The sequence below is a fragment of the Lampris incognitus genome, chromosome 9 (assembly GCF_029633865.1).
Source record: "Lampris incognitus isolate fLamInc1 chromosome 9, fLamInc1.hap2, whole genome shotgun sequence".
In the NCBI taxonomy this organism is placed as follows: domain Eukaryota; kingdom Metazoa; phylum Chordata; class Actinopteri; order Lampriformes; family Lampridae; genus Lampris; species Lampris incognitus.
In genome coordinates, this window is record NC_079219.1 from 17,538,310 (window position 1) to 17,555,557 (window position 17,248).

The 17,248-nt window shown below is 44.4% G+C and overlaps 2 protein-coding genes across 2 annotated transcripts in view; one reads left to right on the forward strand and one right to left on the reverse strand.

Annotated features, from left to right (window-relative positions):
• mtbp (MDM2 binding protein) overlaps positions 1-5,473 on the reverse strand; it is a 54,368-nt gene extending 48,895 nt beyond the window's left edge. The window contains exons 1-5 of the mRNA XM_056286616.1: positions 5,325-5,473; positions 4,734-4,817; positions 4,473-4,546; positions 2,729-2,877; positions 1,771-1,829 (exon numbers count right to left, since the gene is read on the reverse strand). Coding sequence (XP_056142591.1) covers positions 1,771-1,829; positions 2,729-2,877; positions 4,473-4,546; positions 4,734-4,817; positions 5,325-5,391 — 433 coding nt within the window. The 5' untranslated portion in view covers positions 5,392-5,473. The remainder of the gene's footprint in view (positions 1-1,770; positions 1,830-2,728; positions 2,878-4,472; positions 4,547-4,733; positions 4,818-5,324) is intronic.
• A 2,074-nt stretch (positions 5,474-7,547) lies between these two features.
• Positions 7,548-17,248, forward strand: part of deptor (DEP domain containing MTOR-interacting protein) — a 58,808-nt gene continuing 49,107 nt past the window's right edge. Inside the window, exons 1-4 of the mRNA XM_056286274.1 lie at positions 7,548-7,693; positions 7,911-8,021; positions 11,964-12,142; positions 13,893-14,016. Of these exons, the coding sequence (XP_056142249.1) occupies positions 7,680-7,693; positions 7,911-8,021; positions 11,964-12,142; positions 13,893-14,016 (428 nt within the window). The 5' untranslated portion in view covers positions 7,548-7,679. The remainder of the gene's footprint in view (positions 7,694-7,910; positions 8,022-11,963; positions 12,143-13,892; positions 14,017-17,248) is intronic.

Consider the following 17,248-nt stretch of genomic DNA (forward strand, 5'->3'; position numbering starts at 1 on the left):
GCCAGGGGGCCGTAATGCGTGGGAGGATCATGCTATTCCCCCCAGTCCCCCTCCCCCGAACAGGCGCCCCGACCGACCGGAGGAGGTGCTAGTGCAGCGACCAGCACACAGACCCACATCCGGCTTCCCACCCACAGACACAGCCAATTGTGTCTGTAGGGATGCCCGACCAAGCCAGAGGTAACACGGGGATTCAAATCAGCGATCCCCGTGTTGGTAGGCAACGGAATAGACCGCCATGCTACCCGGACGCTCCTTGATCCTTTTTTTTTGTTTTTTTAAGCCATCCATCCATCCATTAACCAGACTGCTTATCCTGCTCTCAGGGTCATGGGGATGATGCTGGAGCCTATCCCAGCAGTCATTGGGCAACAGGCAGAAAGACACCCTGGACAGGCTGCCAGACCATCACAGGGCTAATTAGGGTGTGTAGGGTGTAAACGTGATCTGTAGTGCGGTGATTTGGTAGAAAGCCAATCTGACCCTTGCTCAAAATAAAAAATAAATATTCTTAGGTTTAAATGTATTCCTTGCCTGAAGAATTCCACATAAGTTATGCCATAGGCCAACTATAGTCTACATTACAAAAATAACAGTTGTCCCTTTTTAAAGCCAATGACTAGAAATTTAATGATGGCTGAAACTCAGCATTGGGGTGGTAATCTGAAGTTGTAGTTTCACTTAAAAGCTCCTTTTTATGTCATATTTAACACCAAGATAACTCCTTCTATTTGCTCACTATACACACACACACACACACACACACACACACACACACACACACACACACTGAACACTTAACATTTTCTGAATTTGAGCCAAGGATGTTAAGTGTGGGACAAGTATTAAACACACAAGTCATCCCTCCAGCACGTTCTGTTTTTGAAGCTTCGATACTATTTCAATAATCAACATGTTTCAAACTGTCTCTGGAAAAAAACTGACGATGTCATATCATCGTTTACTTCTCAGGACAGTAGGTCCCATAGGCCTCTGACAACCTGCCCAAGCTAACCTGCTCTTCAAGTAGGCAGGCAGTGCTGTGAATGTTGCCTCTCAGCAGGAGAGGAAGAGAAGTAGTAATGACAATATTATTTAAATTACACTATTAACATTAGCGAAACACAACTGATTAATCCACGTGGCGGCAATAAAAGGACACCGGTAGTGACACAGTATGAAACAGAGCAGCTCAAGACTGAGGGCCACACACAGTCTCGGTCTCTACTTCTGATGTAAAACAAGGATGCTCTGCTCTCATTTAACCATTGACACACCAAGCCACTCAATTAAATGAGTGCTTCATTTAGAAAAAAAAAAGCCCTACTGGTAGAACATAAGGTGTAAAGTGAAAAAAGGGCCGGTCACAAGAAAGCAGAACAGCAGGGAGTTGAGATAGTTTTTATAAACAACAAAAATCAATATATGCTGGTCACATATCAATAAAAATCACTGAAACATTGTAGAGATTATGATGACACAAATGGCGTTGTGCTCATCATTACAATCTCACTTTCCAATATTCTTTCATTTGTAAGAGGCAGAGGCAATAGCAAGAAGGCAGTGGTGAGCAGTGGATAATGCACCAGTAAGTGTAAGTTAGATGGGGGTTACTGAGAAGAATTTCTCCATCAGTGGCAAATGTGCCCCATATTTGTCTAATTTAACCAAGTAAGACATGTACACTTTTACATACACCTTATCCCTGTTAGGAAATCTGTCTTACAGCCAAAAATCTTAGAAAAAGTGAAGAAGCTGTATCTGTTGTACCTGGAGGAGGAAGTTTGTCTGACAGTAGATGGAGTCCCTCTGCTGCCTCCTCAAACAGCCTATTAGAACAAGAAATCCAGCAGATCATATTAGAGATGCCTGGAGATGTAGAGACCTTTGGTTCCTTCAACCTACTTTATATTTCAACATTGATTTTTTTTACCCCCCCCTCCCCAATTTTTCTCCCCAATGGTACTTGGCCAATTACCCCACTCTTCCGAGCCATCCCAGTCGCTGCTCCACCCCCTCTGCTGATCCGGGGAGGGCTGCAGACTACCACATGCCTCCTCTGATACATGTGGAGTCGCCAGCCACTTCTTTTCACCTGACAGTGAGGCATTTCGCCAGGCGGGCGTAGCACGTGGGAGGATCACACTATTCCCCCCAGTTCCCCCTCACCCCTGAACAGGCGCCCCGACCGACCAGAGGAGGCGCTAGTGCAGTGGCCAGGACACATAACTACATCTGGCTTCCCATCCGCAGACAATGCCAATTGTGTCTGTAGGGATGCCCGACCAAGCTGGAGGTAACACGGGGATTCGAACCGGCGATCCCCGTGTTGGCAGGCAATGGAATAGATTGCTACGCCACCCAGGCGCCTTTCAACATTGATTTTTTTAGTAATAAATGGTTAACTTAGCATTAGGTATAACCAAAAGGATTCTTACATACCTAGTAATAAGCACATCATCTCAGAGTCACTGCTTTGATACAACTTTTAAGAAAATTTAGAACAATCGTACATCGTGTACTTCTTGGACATTTGTGTCGGGGCCAAATTCAACATGAGGCGTAGATTAGATACAGTTCACAATCCTCAGAATGTGAAATCACATCACAGACCCCTCCCCGCCACATAACACCCCCCCTCCTTATTTTAAACAAAAAAAAGAAAGAAGCATAACCAGATACATTAGACATTAAGCGCAAATTATTAAAGCATTGAGTGGTCACTCACTCCGTCACTGTTGGTTGGTCAGTCTGTTGTTCCCCTTCCTCCTGATCGTTGAGAGATGTAAAACACAACTCCAAAGCATTAGGACTCTCCTCCTCACTTTCAGTCTTATGATGGCCTACACCCAACTCCTCCCAATCTGGACTGCAAAACTGAAAAAAGAAAGTATAGTACATGGATGAAAAATAAAATTCAGCCGGTCTGTCAATTTTGGAGAATGGGTCAATTTTATGCCCAGTAAACAATTTATTAGCAATATTACAAACTTCACTGAGGACAAGTGCAGGCACACGTAACAGATGAGTTCACTGTAAAAATGTGAAAATGTTATGAATATTGGTCACTTTTTGTACTGTACAATTTGTAAAGCACTGTTTATATGACCAATTGTTGATAACATGTAGTGATAAACATGAGCTAGAGCAATCTCTCCCATGAAAAATTATGTATTTATGTTAAGTCTCTTCAACGACTTGCCAACACTTGGGGGGAAAAAAAGGAGTGGATTTCAGTCCATCTTTAGACCCTTGAAAGAGTGGCCACTAGCCTGTAGATGGGTGTAGACTACGGAGTCCTGGCCTGACGTGTTAGCTCTCCTGTGTTGTGCCATTCTTTTGGTCAACATCTGTTTAGTTTCACCAATATACAAGTCAATGCAATCCTCCTGGCACTTAACAGTGTACGCTATATTGCTCTGTTTGTGCCAGGGGACCCGATCCTTGAGGTAGAACAACTTCTGGTGCAGTGCGTTTAAAATCTTACAATGCTGTGATTGCAACTACTCCCCAACCCTCTGTGACTAGTACACATGGCCATTGAAACTCTAGTTAAGGGGACACCCATATTTGATGGTTGGTCGTTGATTCCGGTCAATATACATCTGTCGCCATCTTATTAGGGATTGTTGCAATCACAGATTGCAACATTCCCTAATCCTCTGTGAATAGTACACATGATCAATGGTCACACCCCTATTTGATCATGAAACTGGTCGTTGATTTCCGTCATTATCTATCTGTCGCCATCTATATATCTGTGAATATATCCATATATCTGTGAATGTATTGTTTATAAGGGGTGGGGATACCTGCAGTCAGTTTAGACTGAAGATGTCACTTAGTAGAGTGATGGAACGTATCTGTCAATAAACATTGTATCCAGATGAACTGATTCAACCTTCCTTGATTATCATTTATCCTTTTTAAAGGTATTGTATCAGGATGAAATTCGATTATTGTCATATCATGACACACAATTTTGTTGTGTCAGGAGAATGAGCATGTATTGCCTAAAATTTCTCACAAGGGGGTATTATTTGAAAGCTAGTTCTGCTTTGACTCTTTATTTTACATTACCAAAGAGTTCAATGCAGAGAACCTCAGTTGGATTCTTGAATATGGTACGCAGATACCATGTACCATGATATATAGAAACCATATCAGAATCAGAATACTTTATTTACTTTACTTTAAATTCCCTGTGATTATTGCGATAATAGTATTTTCCACTGAGCCTAGCACTAGCCTACATAAAATCAGAGGGTGCCAATGGAGATCACTGTATGACACATTTGAAAACTAGTGTGCCCTATATATGGCCTGTACCGTGTGACACAAAGTTGTCAGGCGATTGCATTCGTACCGTCTCTTGTCCCTGTTATGATCGTCACTATTTAATCAAGAGTGTAGCAGGACAATCTATTTGCAACTTTGCCAGTACATTGATATATGTCCCAATGCTTACTTACCTGAGCTGCTCCTTGGCAAACCTGGAGGGCAAAGTACCACCTCTGAAAGGAAGGACCGCCACTGAGAGAACAAGCTAAAAGAACATGCATGGGCAAAGTTGACACAAAAGATGTAAAAATATGCTTTAATAGTGCACACAGACGATGAATTTACTTAAAAAAAAAACATCAATGCCAGAAGATGGAAAGACACTAGCACTGGCACAGTATGAGCAATGAAAGAACAAGCAGTCTGGGGACGGGGTGTACAGCCAGGCTTACCTGGGAACACAGAGGACCTTCTTGTTGACTCCTGATGGGCAACGTATTCAAGTCCCTCATATAGCCTCCTGAGTGGCTCCAGAGCTGTCAATACATTGCTGCTTGTTATATAGATTCAAAATAGATCGACACATTACCATGACCTTTCAGGTTAAGAGCTGCCACAGCTTGTTGAGAAACCTTTTTACAAAACAAGGTCACTGAATACGAACAGATCTGCAGAACTGTCAGGTTAAGGGGAACTCGAGTCGGTGAATTTGTCCATACACATCTATAGATACATCCAATGATTATCTATATATCTCATAATTACGTTCACATACGTTTGTATTCTTTTAGTCACCAGACTGATAAATCGGTACAGGGTCCACCCTTGACTAGCTTGCTCTGGTAGTAACCAAGTTAGCAAACGTTAGGCAATACCATTGGCAACGTAGCTAACGTAGATCACCGTTAATCGAAAATTAAGCTTTTTTCCCCTTTAAACAATAATTCAAATCTATGTGAAGCTGCAATGAGTAATGCATTCCATGAATCTAACGCCAAGTAAACGGCATATTTCCATTTTAGTTAAACAGGGTGCAAACTTACGTTTGATATCATCCTGACACTCGTTTTCATTTTGACACAAAGAAACGCTCAACACATATCTATCCATTGTGCGGAATATCAAGTTACAGATGACGGCAATTAAGGATTTAAAAAACAAAAAGTTAGCGAGCGCTGGTTGTTTTCGCACACTGTCGAATATCCCGCTACGGCGTTGCAGGCTGCGTGGAACGTTGCTGCAAAACGAAGCACACTTCCGGTTGAATTCAAGATTCACGATTCAAAATAAATGTCAAGTTTTCGTTCGACAGGGGAAAAAAGTGAAAGTCCGTCCATCCATCCATCCATTATCTTAACCGCTTATCCTGCTCTCAGGGTCGCGGGGATGCTGCAGCCTATTCCAGCAAATATATAAAAGTCATATTTTATATATTTTTGATTTATGTATATCTTATACAACAACACATTTAAAGATACAAATTATTATGAAGTTATGTACACTTAATGGTAGCTTTCATCTTTAAAATTAAGTCCGGTTTCGCTTAGCCTCCACCTTATGTCCCTTTGAAATCGCTTTACTTGTCTGAAAATTGCCAATGTCGGTGAATATTCATATTTTTCATCGTACTTTAGAAGACCGGTGTTTTAAAACCAGTTATACGAGTTATAAGTTCATGAAATAAGTAATTTCTTGACATAAGCCTTATATTCTGAGATTGTGCAGAATGGCTGTATTTCAGGGTCATGTGTTGGGGCGTGTTTCTCGTTCTTGTGTAAACAGTTGCAAAAAAATAGTTCAGCAAAAAAAAAAACTGAGACTGACACTTGAAGATAATCTGTCCGAATGCTTACTTCTATTGGTATTTTACAGATTTGCTTCAACGTCATTTAGGAAGAAGTACTTATACCCACCAAATGACCTGTGTATAGCAGCTGACGGTGCTGTCAACTACTGAAATTCATTCTTTTTTTCCCAGCCATTTGTTCTGGTTACTGTCGCACCGTTAGCACTTTTATTGTGAAAAACCAAACGCGTTAATAATAACCGGAAACGAAACTATGAGCGAATAGAGTTTACTTGACGGACATTTCGTGTTTCCCGCAGTAATTCGGCGTACATATCGACCCCGCAGCCAATGAGGGACTGGATGACCTCACCGTCTCCTTATAGGAAGCGCTGGGTTTAACTTCAGCTATACTCCTGCACTGTCACACAGTCTGGAAATGACACGAATGTATTTGATTAATGCGTTTCGTAAATGGCCTTGCTTACATTACAGCAATGCTTTCAGGCGGGCGGGGCCAGTGCTGTCATGCCGTTGTAAGATGCACTTTCGAGGAATTTATTAGCCCGCATATATTAGACTATCTGTGGAATTTTTCGCGGCTAAGAAAACATATTTCAAGGCTATGACAACTCACATTACATTTCAAGTTATATGGTCAATGAGATCGATCAATCAATAAATCAAGCTGCATTTTATAAAGCGCTTTTCTAGCTGCAACAGCCCCTCAGCGCTTTACAGTTAATTAGTTCACACACACGCTATAGTGCCACACTAGAAAAAAGAACATAAACATATAAAAAAGATGATAAAATAAGACAAAGATAATTAGAACAATGACTATGATTAACCATGTATAGGCAATGGCTTAATCATAGTCAGCAAGGAAGGGTGGAGAAATGTCACACTATTTTATATATCACACTAACTTGAGTTGACGTACGTATGGAATGGAAGAAACTTCAATGACGCCTGAAAATTGGTCTTTGCAGCGTTGAAATATATGTGGAATGAGAATAAAAAGTTTAGTGACACACAATATTAAATGGAGTATGAAAATATTATCTTAATCCAAACTAATTTCGGGTTTTTGTGTGTCGGTTGGTGTGCAAATCAAACTTACCCACGCTTCTCTTCTAGCCCCGCCTCTTTAGTTGACGCCCCCCAGTGACGACATCGGATTCCTCCCAATGCGGTGGCTTTGTGGATGCGTACTATCTGCTTCGTGGTGGGAACATGTTAAAAGCGTGCATTCATCTAGTGTGGTATAAAAACAAACATTGGGTGAGGCAAAAAAGCTGAAAACTGAAACAGTTTTCACAAGTGTTGCATTCATTCCCCTGTAGCGTCAGGGGGCCTTCTGCGCCTGCAAGATAATGAAGGGAACTTGGAAATCGAAGGCACATGTATGTGCAGATATTCGCTGTAGTTAAGATTTTTTTTTTTGAGGGAGGGGAGGGGGGGGGGGTCTGGCTGCAGATGATGTAGCTTTCCAGCTCACTGACTGCTGCATCTGTCACTTAAGAGAGCGTGCACCGTATATCTCGTATTTTTGAAATGGAATAACTCCACAGTCACAAGGAGGACTACTTGACCAACTCTTTTTCTTCCCATGGTGCATGAAGGGTGAGCTTTCAACAACACATTTGGTGCTTGCAAACATTATTACTCTAATGTATTTGAACTATTGCCATGTGCTTTGTTTGACATCCTCTGGCTTTTTTTGTTGTTGTTTTTTTTTTTTGGTCAGTGGTCGCTGTCGCTACCGGTGTGTCTCTCAACGAATTTCTCTGTGGCTGCGTGTTTGTAGCTTTGTCACAGTGAAAGTAATATCTGTGTGCAGACCGGTTTGGATGGGATCTATGGAGATGGACGGGATCGGCAACACCATGCAGAAGAAGGCTGCTGAGCTGGAGCGCATGGCCGAGGTGCTCGTCACCGGAGAACAGCTGAGGTAGAACAGCCCACAGTGATCTCCCAGACACGAGCCCTGATGCATCATCATTATCTTAGTTACTATGACTTCCCTGTGGCCCTTGTGTGTAACAGGCGGGCTGTGAAGCTAATGTGAGAACACCCACCAGGTTTACATAGAAACATCAGATTTACAACCCCACAACTTCGTGACCCCAAACTTGGATGTGGAGTAAAAACACGACTGTCTCGTACATTTAATGAGGACGACGACGACTTTCGTGGCCAAGTTAATGACAAAGACAAAATCATGTTGACAGGGCAAACGTAACTCGAGAATGGGGGGGCGGGCTTGTGTTGAGCATGGCATTTAACGTTGTGAAAAGCATGCCGTTTGCCTGTGGGAGATATAACGTTAAAAAAAGGGGGGGGGGCTCCATTTGACCCCAAATCGCCGGTCTGTGTCGCAAACTCCTCGCAGCGCGCTGACCGGCCCCGCTGCAGCGCGGACCGCCGAACAAAGACGTCCGTACATCCCTACATGCACGAGCCCTGCCCACTGAAACCGCCGCTCCTCGTGCACTGTAGTGTGTGTACTTCAGCCTTCTGCCCCCCAACCCCCCACCCCAGCCTGCGATCCGTAGCCAGCATTTAGCGGTTGCATAACACTGCGGTGGCATTGTACGGACAAAATATAGCGTCTGACAAACTATAGCATAGAGGATTAAATGCAAGTGGGTCTTACTGTGTCGTGTTGTTCATTATACGTATACATGTTCAGTTTTGGCCAGCCAATCGAAGTAGACTGCCGGTAATGAAGCACCACGACCACTCTCTTAATAGGTTGCACGGGGTCCAACAGGTAATTAATGCACAGTTGGACCCTATGCACCGAGTATTAATTATACAGGGGATGATGAAAGCCCCAATCCCTGCATGTGTCGGCGCTGTGCTGTATCTGATAAGCCTCTGAACTTCTAACCCCACTGCCGTCAGTGTCATGCACCACCCATTAAGCCACCCAAAGAATTGACCCCCTAACCTTTGAATTACCGACGCCATGCTCCACCCATTAGCTATACTGTGCCTCACAGGGATTTGATTCTCCGCACCAGGAGTGAGTAGTAGACGCTGGATGGGTGAAAGATTGTACCAGCAGCTACTTGTACTCATTGACGGTGTGGAAAATAAGTAACTGAGATGTGTTTACCAACTGGATGCAACAGATTGGGCAACAACATATGCTATTTCTGAAGTAGTACATGCTGTAACATTGTCCCATTCTAAAAGTGCCATAACAAGAGATTAATAGTGTGTGTGTGCATGAGTGTGTGTGTGTGTGTGTGTGTGCGTGTGCGCGTGCAAGACATATGTTGTTGATGAGAACATTGTGGTTGTAGCACTGTGCACGAGGACTTGCTCTGTGTAGCAGACATAGTGTACGGTGCTCGTGCTTAGTGATGTGTATGTAACAGCCATTTGTACAGTACGTGAGTATGCATGCGTTTATAGTGAGCATGGATTTGTCTGTGTCGGTTTCCCGGGCACAGCTGTGTGTTGAGGGTGCCAGTTGGCAGCAGAGCTAGCGTCTTAGAAAGTGGAGTTGGTCGGGGTGATTGACACATCGGTCTTTGCCTTGAGACTATTTAATATGATGAGTCAGTTTTTTAAAGGAAAAAAGTTTAGAGATTGGGACATGCAAAGCGGGGGGGGGACGGACGTGGAATCAGTGTCTCTTGCTTTGCCCGTCTGTCTCTGAGTCTCTCTTTCGCACTCTTTCGCTTGGTTTTCACAGATGTAGGACGTAGTGTAGTGAGCCAGCAGGACATGGCTGACACAGACATGGCATACAGTGTGAATACACGTATGCAAATACACACACGGCACAGTTTAATGACCGACATTAAACTCTCATTCTCAGCCTTTATCTTTGTCCTTTGCTCACAAGTGACAGTTGTGCGTGGGTAATTCTATGTGTAATGTGCGCGCGCGTGTGTGTGTGTGTGTGTGTGTGTGTGTGTGTGTGTGTGTGTGTGTGTGAGAGAGAGAGAGAGAGAGAGCACCTTAATCTGCACCTTTATTTACCTATCATGACTAAATCGAGTGAGGTGTTTGTAAGAAATCGGAAATCTTTTTGTTGCCATGTGCACTAGGAATTTAGTCTGGCATTGTTGGTACAATTACAAGTGCAAGAAAAATACTGTCTTAAATGAAATAAGTATGTGGAAAAATAGACACACACACACACACATACATATGTTACTGATAACAGCACACCTGCTGTCTTGTACAATATGTCTCATTATGTATAATGATGTCCTGTAGATGATTTATAATGTAGAACAAATAGACCACACACACACACACACACACACACACACACACACACACACACACACACACACACACACACACACACACACAGACCACAGACTTGCAGTGAAACAAAGACAGACAGACACCGGGCTAAAAGACAGAGATGCCGATGGTTAGAGAGCTATAATGGCAGTCACATGCAGCTGTTGGAGCAGCATTCTAGTCTGGGCGGTCAGTCGCTGTGAATAGGCATTTTGTTTGTGCTGGTACACACAAAGCATTTTTCACCAACAGGAAAGAGCAGATCGTTGGAACGGCAAAGTAGAATAACGTGATATGTAGTAGGATTTATCTGATGTGCCATGTGGAACTTGTGCCTTTTTCACCCTGCAGCTTGGGCTTGTGGAAACGCCTGTATTCGGGTGATCCAATGCAACAAAAAAGAGGTTCCCAATGAGTTGGTTAGTTGTTGCTTCAAACGAAGCATCTATTTGTTTGTTTGTTTTAACATTTGAAGTGGAGACTGCGAGGTGATGTGATAAGTCTTCTCTTGCCTGTAAAGGAAGTGTAAGGTGTTATCTCGCGGCCCGCTGTGGGCCCTGGCGGAGTGGTGTGCGGCTCTGGCCGGGCAGACCTCGCCCGGGCTGTCAGTGCTAATCCGCGGTGATGCTGCCCAGCTGCACACAGACGCGGTGTGGAGGGGAGCTAGCCAGCTGTGGGAAGCTCGGCTAACAGGCCGGGGTGGCCCGTTTCACAACAGTCGGGTCGAGAAGAGGTCACCTCGGTGAAATGAAAGGAACGTCTAGGGCCGTCCGTACGAGCGTGGGCTGTTTTCCTAACACGGTGCAAAAGCGTCGTGTAGGTCGCTGCAAAGTAAAGAAAACTACATTTAGGGAGAGTGGGCATTTGCTCCAATTTACTTTAAAGAAAAATAAAGTTGACTTTTGTGAGTCTCCGAGTAGTTTGGCAATTCAGTTACAGACTTCATACACAGTGTAGAAACAGTATAGTTGCTCTCATATGAGGCGAGCTCCTAGAAGTGTAATACTAATCCCACTCGAAACTAAACTCTTGGGGCGTCTGGGTAGCATAGCGGTCTAGTCCGTTGCCTACCAACGCGGGGATCACCGGTTCGAATCCCTGTGTTACCACCTGCGTGGTCAGGCATCCCTACAGACACAATTAGCTGTGTACGGGTGGGAAGCCGGATGTGGGTATGTGTCCTGGTCGCTGACCTAGCGCCTCCTCTGGTCGGTTGGGGCACCTGTTCAGGGGGGAGGGGGGACTGGGGGAAATAGTGTGATCCTCCCACACGCTGCGTCCTCCTGATGAAACTCCTCACTGTCAGGTGAAAAGAAGCGGCTGGCGACTCCACATGTATCGGAGGAGACATGTGGTAGTCTGTAGCCCTCCTCGGATCGGCAGAGGGGGTGGAGCAGCGACTGGGATGGCTCAGAAGAGTGGGGTATTTAGCTGGGTACAATTGGGGAGAAAAAAGGCGGGGGTGAGGGGAATTAAACTCTCAAAGAGGTTACATGATCAGAAATAACTAAATAAATATCCAAGCTGCCAGCGATGGAGATCTACGGCTTCCTTTTTTAGTTAAAATGTTTGATGGATAGCAGCTCTCATTTGAAATTAAACAAGTCACCTGTTATCCCGATAGGCTGCGTCTCCACGAGGGGAAGGTGATCAAGGATCGTCGGCACCACTTGAGAACCTACCCAAACTGCTTTGTGGCCAAGGAGCTCATCGATTGGCTGATTGAGCACAAGGAGGCCTTGGATCGAGATACGGCCATTAAGATTATGCAGAAACTCCTAGACCAGAGCATCATTCATCACGGTAAGGCTGGGATGGATGCAGGGTGTGTGTGTGTGTGTGTGTGTGTCTGTGTCTGTGTCTGTGTGTGTGTGTGTGTTCATGTGCCTCTGCTTTGTGTGCACATGTTTGTGCTATGTGTTTTCTCTCTCTCTCTCTCTCTCTCTCTCTCTCTCTCTCTTGCTCTCTCAAATCAACTGAATTTACTTTATTGGCATGGGAAAGGCAATACATTAGCAATGCCAAAGAGCAGCCAACATACTGTAAACAGTATAAATGAATAACATTAATGCAATATTAAAATACATTACATTGCATTCAGGGAACACTTTTCCTTTTCTGTTCCAGTTTTCTGTGTTTGCTGTGTATGTGTGTATGCATTTATGTGTGTGTGTGTGTGTGTGTGTGTGTGTGTGTGTGTGTGTGTGTGTGTGTGTTTCTTTTCATTCCCTCTCTCTCTCGCTACCTCACTCTCTTTTATTCTTGCTTGACGTTTTCTGGGAACCTTCGGGGACTCTTGCTTGGTGGTTCTCCATCTCTCTCAGCCAGTTTGGCCCGGTGATGTGTCTCAGTACCTGTTTCACATTTAACCAGAGACTAATGTTGTGACAGAGCCAGCTCACCACACCAGCCGCACAGAATGCGTCAGTGGTGTTAAGTCACTTGGTCCTAGTGCCCCCTACAAACAGCATAATTAGAATTTTTTTACTGGATTATTTTTAATTGTGCATATTTTTTTTTATCATGAAATGAATTTCATCAAACACTTAAATGTAAAAATAAAAAAAAAATGCAGTTAAAATATTTTACTTCCCAGCATCCGGGTAGTGTAGCGGTCTATTCCGTTGCCTGCCAACACGGGGCTCTCCGGTTCGAATCCCCCGAAGCAGGATGTGGGTATGTTTCCTGGTCACTACACTAGCGCCTCCTCTGGTCGGCCGGGGCACCTGTTCAGGGGGAACTGGGGGGACTAGCGTGATCCTCCCACACACTACGCCCCCTTGGTGAAACTCTTCACTGTCAGGTGAAAAGAAGCGGCTGGTGACTCCACATGTATTGGAGGAGGCATGTGGTAGTCTTCAGCCCTCCCCGGATCGGCAGAGGGGGGTGGAGCAGCGACCGGGATGGCTCAGAAGAGTAGGGCAATTGGCCAGATACGATTGTGGAGAAAAAAAAGGGGGGGGGTGAAAAGAAGATATTTTACTTCCATACATGATGACACAAGTTTATTCATTGGGATAAACGAATGGATAAATATGTGCAGATAATGGCACGTGTAGCCATCATTGCAAATATGGGAAGGATTGCTCATAACTCATCAAACCTACTGTTGGAAAAAAAAACCCCAATTGTTTACTGTTGTTGAAATTTACAAGTGCATACCAGCGCCAGTATCCCTTCCATATTAAGCCATCTTGGCTGACAGTATTAACATGTCAGAGTGCATTATCAAGAAAAACACAGATGACAACTAAGGCTGCTGGAATCTGCTTCTTGCCCTTCATGTAGTTGTAGTCAGCTCCGTGTTTATCCATATCTGTCTGTGTGTGTATGTTCCGTAGATGGGGAGAGCTCAAGTTGTAGTCGGACTGTAATAAGCAACCTCCATCCTGTAAACAGTGTGTTTCTTTTCATGTGTATTTAATGGGTGACATGTCCAGAGCGAAAACTATGTGTGTGTGTGTGTGTGTGTGTGTGTGTGTAATTTCTGTGCAAGCCAAGCCCCGTTTCTTGCTATATATGGGTTAACTCATGCGTGCTCGTCTGTTCCCAGTGTGTGACGAGCATCGGGAGTTTAAAGACATGAAGTTGTTCTACCGCTTCCGGAAAGATGACGGGACCTTCCCACTGGATAACGAAGCCAAGGTCTTCATGAGGGGCCAGAGGATCTATGAGAAGTACGGACCCACACACACTTGACACGCGGTCACGCCCATACATACAGTGCACACACACACATCCACAGCCTTTACGGTAGGACACACAAATCACAAGAAATAAAGAAAAGATCTGAGAAAATGCAAAATTTAGCTTTAGTTTAAATTCCATTTTTATGTTTTTAGTACAGTTATCTCTTTCACATAGTCTCTTAGCCCATTGCTTTAAGATTGATGCAGTGGGCATCCGGGTAGCGTAGCGGTCTATTCCGTTGCCTAACAACATGGGGATCGCCGGTTCGAATCCTTGTGTTACCTCCGGCTTGGTTGGGCATCCCTACAGACACAACTGGCCATGTCTGTGGGTCCTGGTCACTGCACTATCGCCTCCTCTGGTCAGTCGGGGCACCTGTTTGGGAAAGAGGGGAAAGTGGGGGGAATAGTGTGATCCTCCAACATGCTACGTCCCCCTGGTGAAACTCCTCACTGTCAGGCGAGTCCACATGTATCGGAGGAAGCATGTGGTAGTCTGCAGCCCTCCCCGGATCGGCAGAGGGGGGTGGAGCAGCGACCGGGATGGCTCGGAAGAGTGGGGTAATTGGCCGGATGCAATTGGGGAGAAAAATGGGGGGAATCCAATCCAAAAAAACCATTCTGTGGCCTCATGGTCATGGGTGGCGTGCGGCGTGAACCCATGATCACCCACAACCCATGACCCATGACATTGGTTTTGAATCATGCTTATGGAACTGTATTCTCTCTCTCTCTCTCTCCCCCCCGATTTTTTTCCATCACCTTTCATAGTGTTTATCAAAGCAGCAATGACTCAACCGTTTGCTCTTAAAGATTATTTTAATCTTTTAGATGTCATGTGATTAGTTTTCGCTTGATGAAATTACATCGTGTAGGTCTTTGGCGAGCAGAGCGGCCGTGGTGGTTAATTGTTTTGTTTACCTTGATGAAAAAGGCCTGAGCGCAGGGAGAGGTAGAGCAGGGTCGTCTGAATGGTATGTGACTCACGGTGTTTGGAGGATGCTGCTAATCACAGTGCTGTTTGTCACCGCGATCAAACCACTTCAAGTTGTTTTCCTCACAGTTAGAAGCCCAATTGTCCCCATAGAAACACCAAAGTCTTCCTTCCTTCCTTCCTTCTTTCTCTCTCTCTCTCTCTCTCTCCCTCTCTCTCTCTCTCTCTCTCTCTCACACACCCTCGACCCCCACCAACACTCAGTATAGGACCACAATATTAGCCAGCCCCCTCCCTGCAGTTTTGTGGCAAACATGCATGCGAATTCTTGCACTCTCGCACGTTTTATGTGTGCAACTCAAATGCATGCAATCACTTGCTGGACTGATGTTCTGCCAGTCACACAAACGCTGTCTCTCTCAGGCACGTCCACATGCACATACACGTTCGATTTTTTGCTCTCTCCTAACATAAAAACATTGAAATACACCGTCTTATAAAACTCTGTAGACCTGTCTTTCATTTCCTACACACACACACACACACACTCACACAAAACACACATAGACCTATTTTTCATTTCCTACACACACACACACACACACACACACACACAGAGGCAGTTGTTGGTTATTGCATAAGAGGAAGAAATAGTCCAAGGGGAGACATCTGTCGTCTCAGCTTCTTTAGCTGTGTGTTTATGTAATCACCATGGTGCAGCCCAGGACACACACATACACACACACACACACGAACCCACCCCTCAAACTTGCTCTGCGTGGTGGAGTTCTTTCACGATCATACACTTGTGAATATGCGACTGTGTCCCGAAGCAGGAAGAGGAAAGACCAGGATGCTTTGTAAAGCATCGATATCTCCATTCAAGGATCCTCACAAATTCCTTTTCTTCTACTAATAGACCAATGCACGGCTCAATTCTTTAGTAAGCTCCATACAAAAGCAGCAAAATGCCGCTGCCGCTAATGCTAAATGAGCATGCACCGCTGCGCCAAATGATTTAGAGAGGAAGTAGAGCAGTAGTTTAAGAACCTACAGTGATGGCGGAATGAATAATGGATATTTCCATGGAAATGATCGTCCTCGAATGGGCATTTGGCTCGTTCACTTTAAATGGCCGCAATAAGACTGATCAAATAATGCCCTCATAGAAAGATGCTTTGGAGCAATGGATGAGAAAGCTGATGTCTTTTTTGTAAGACTGAAAATGATGCATTTTCTACAAATTGAAAAAAAGTCAAGCACTGAAATACTCCAAATGCCCCCAAAAGACCAAAAACGGTACACAGCAACAGTAAAAATGCTAATAGGGTAAAGTAGAACAACATGTCATCCTTCCCATCTTTCTAGTCTGTGTATGTGAATAAAATATGTTCTCACTTCATGTTTCCCCCATCGCACTAGGCTAGGGTTCCCCTTATCACATTGAGAGGGCTTTCAATCTAATTCAGATATGAAATATATAGCAGCACACCCGGGCCTGACGATATTGTTGCAGGTCTCAAAAACGCTATCTTGTGCCCACATAAGCCAAAAAAACTCACACACGGCACCGGCCTAATGTATGGTGCCAGAGATAAATATGACCACACACACTCGCATGCACACACACATGCAATTCCCACACAGATATACACGCGTACACACACACACACACACACACACACACACACACACACACACACACACACACACAAAAACCACAGGAGAGTGTGTGCTTTAACAGTCATTCCACAGCAACTGGGATTAGTTTAAGTTAAAAATGTTTTACAAGCTTTTAAGAATAACTAGTGCTTTCCTGTACATAGCTCAGTGGTGAGAAGACCTTTGAAAGTAATGTTTACCCAGACATCCAAATATTTGCAAGCATGACTGTGTGTCTGTGGTGTTTTTGCGTGTGTGTGTGTGTGTGGGGGTGCATATCTATTTTTCTGTTTGTGCATCATGTTGGTGCACAAACAGAGTGTGAGTGTGTGCTTATACTTCATGCGAGTGTGTGTGAGAAAGACTTGATGTACTTCTAAGCTGTCCCGCGGTTGTCTTCAGAGGTAGGAATCACCTCTTAAAAACAATAAATAGACTGTGGGTCCATCTCCCAGGGCAGCCTCAGTGGCTTTAATGGCATGAATAGTAGCCGTAAATTGGGAAAAGAAAGCGTAGCGTGCTGTCGTTCCTGTTAACCTTGTTGTGAGGGGATGTGGGAGAGAGGGTTGGGTCGGTCATCGGGTCTTTGTTAAGCTATTTAGCTGTGTTGGTTCAAGTGACAAA